The 1,972-nt window shown below is 49.1% G+C and overlaps 1 protein-coding gene across 1 annotated transcript in view; it reads right to left on the bottom strand.

Moving 5' to 3' along the window:
* Positions 1-681: 681 nt before the first annotated feature.
* The window catches only part of EIF3L (eukaryotic translation initiation factor 3, subunit L), a gene marked incomplete at both ends in the record, with an annotated part of 9,105 nt that continues 7,814 nt past the window's right edge, over positions 682-1,972 (bottom strand). The window contains 2 exons of the mRNA XM_009075822.1: positions 682-794; positions 1,757-1,972. The exon at positions 1,757-1,972 is cut by the window's right edge and continues 26 nt beyond it. Of these exons, the coding sequence (XP_009074070.1) occupies positions 682-794; positions 1,757-1,972 (329 nt within the window). The remainder of the gene's footprint in view (positions 795-1,756) is intronic.

Raw genomic sequence — 1,972 nt, forward strand, 5'->3', positions numbered from 1 at the left:
ATACATGGTGATTGACATACACTACTGTTTCCCTCAGCAGCCTTTGTCCAATTCCTCTACTCCTTCCTCTCCAACTCCCTGACAGACAGCTCTCCTGCAAGTGCACAGTATAACGTAGAAGGGGAACATGTAAAACTCCCTCCTCCTCTCCAAGGCAGCAGAGGAGGATGTGGGGACAAAAGAGGATGCAAATTTGTAGCAGTGCTATCACAACCCTGTATTGCTTCAAATCTCAGGATTTTGCTGTCTGAGTTTCCAGTGCGCAATGGCCTCTGTTGGGACACAGTGGAGCAGTAACAGAATGTCATCCCCTGGCCAAGCACAATGCTGAAGTCATCTCTGCTCCACAAAGCGCTGAGTCCACTTTCTAGAGCTGTAGTTATGAGGTTAGAGATACGATTTTGGTTGTGTTACTACTGATAGGAACACCGCAATTGCCTAGAGACAACAGAGTCAGCATACTTGGACAGCAAAACCCTCCTTTTCCATCGTGGCTCAAATGAGGACTTCTCACACAAAAACATACCATTCTGCCAAGGCCAGCAGCTGCTGCTTACACCTGCCTTTGCCCAGTGCCTTGAAGAGCCAAGGCTCACCCCAGCAAGGAATGGCACAGCTGTCTCACACATGTGCAGCTCCTCCAGGGTCTGCACAGTCCAATATTTGACCCACAATTCCTACGGGGCTACACAGCTCTCCTGCCCAGGCCTCACCTCCTCAAACTTGTGGATCTGACGGATGAAGAAGTCCCCATAGCGTCGAGCAACCTTTGTGTCTGCGATATGGATCATGTCCTGGGAAGACAACAGCATGAGGTCAGAAAAAGGATTGTGCTTTCAGGGAGACAGCAAGAACTGCCAAACCTAAGGAACAACCTAAGGGGCTTCACTCCAATCCTGGTTCAGCATCACACATATCTGACCTGTGCTGGTCCCACAGCAACCATTCAGTTCTCTGTGGGCTGCCTTTCCTATGCCTTTGGGATGGGTTCCCAATTGACATTGTGGTCACTTCCCACACTCTGGCACACTCTGCTTATTTTTGTCTCTCTTTGATGCAGTTTGACAGTTCCAACTCCAATCCAAGCTCCCCTCCTTCAGCAGCTAAGAGTCACACTATATGCCAGAAGAGTTAGGCTGAGACATGGCATGAGATCCTGCAGGAAGAGGTCTGCTTTAAGCACCAAGCACAAAGGGCAATCCGGTCTCCTTCCTAGCAAGAAACCTAATGGTTACTGCTATCATATTTGAAAATGAAGTCCTACAAGACTCTGCTATGCTTCCTGCTGCTGGAACTCCATGGACAGGATGGTGACAGGCCCATACCTTGTGTTTAAGCCAGAGCTATATGCTGCTCCAGGGAAAAGCAAACCTGCAACATGACCAAGCGACATCCCTGCTGTGTCAAGCAAAGGAAAGACCTACGAAGCTGACAATCCCACCTGACACACTGACAGCACTATCTGTCACTTAATTGTCATCCCCCCAGAACACTGACAAACAGTTCCTTCTGCCCTGGAGAAGGACCCTTGTTTTCTAGGTTTCTTTGTTTTTACTGACTGCCAAAGCTGCCTGTGACATCTTATCACTCTTCATCCACTGACACTCCTATTACACAGGGCTACAACTTCACTGTGGGCAGCTGAGCCCTTCACATGGCTAAAGAGCAAAGGATGTTTCCCACAGAATGAAGCAAAACTAGATGCAGAATTTCCTGGGTGAAAGAATTTCCTGGAGAGTAAGGGACAGATACACACCTTGTCAATATAGAAGTCAACCTCAGAGGCAGACTGGAACTCTCCATCCAGGGCAGATATGCCACTGGTCCACACCAGGTTCTTCATCTTGTGCTTGAAGACAAGCAGCTGGATACGGAACTCCTGCTCTGTGAGGTCTAAGAAGCCAGCCAGCTTTGCCACAGGCATGGTGGTATAGAGCTTGAGGAAGCTCCGGATGGTGGACAGCTGGGCCTG

This window comes from Acanthisitta chloris, unplaced genomic scaffold (assembly GCF_000695815.1).
Source record: "Acanthisitta chloris isolate BGI_N310 unplaced genomic scaffold, ASM69581v1 scaffold19515, whole genome shotgun sequence".
Lineage (NCBI taxonomy): Eukaryota > Metazoa > Chordata > Aves > Passeriformes > Acanthisittidae > Acanthisitta > Acanthisitta chloris.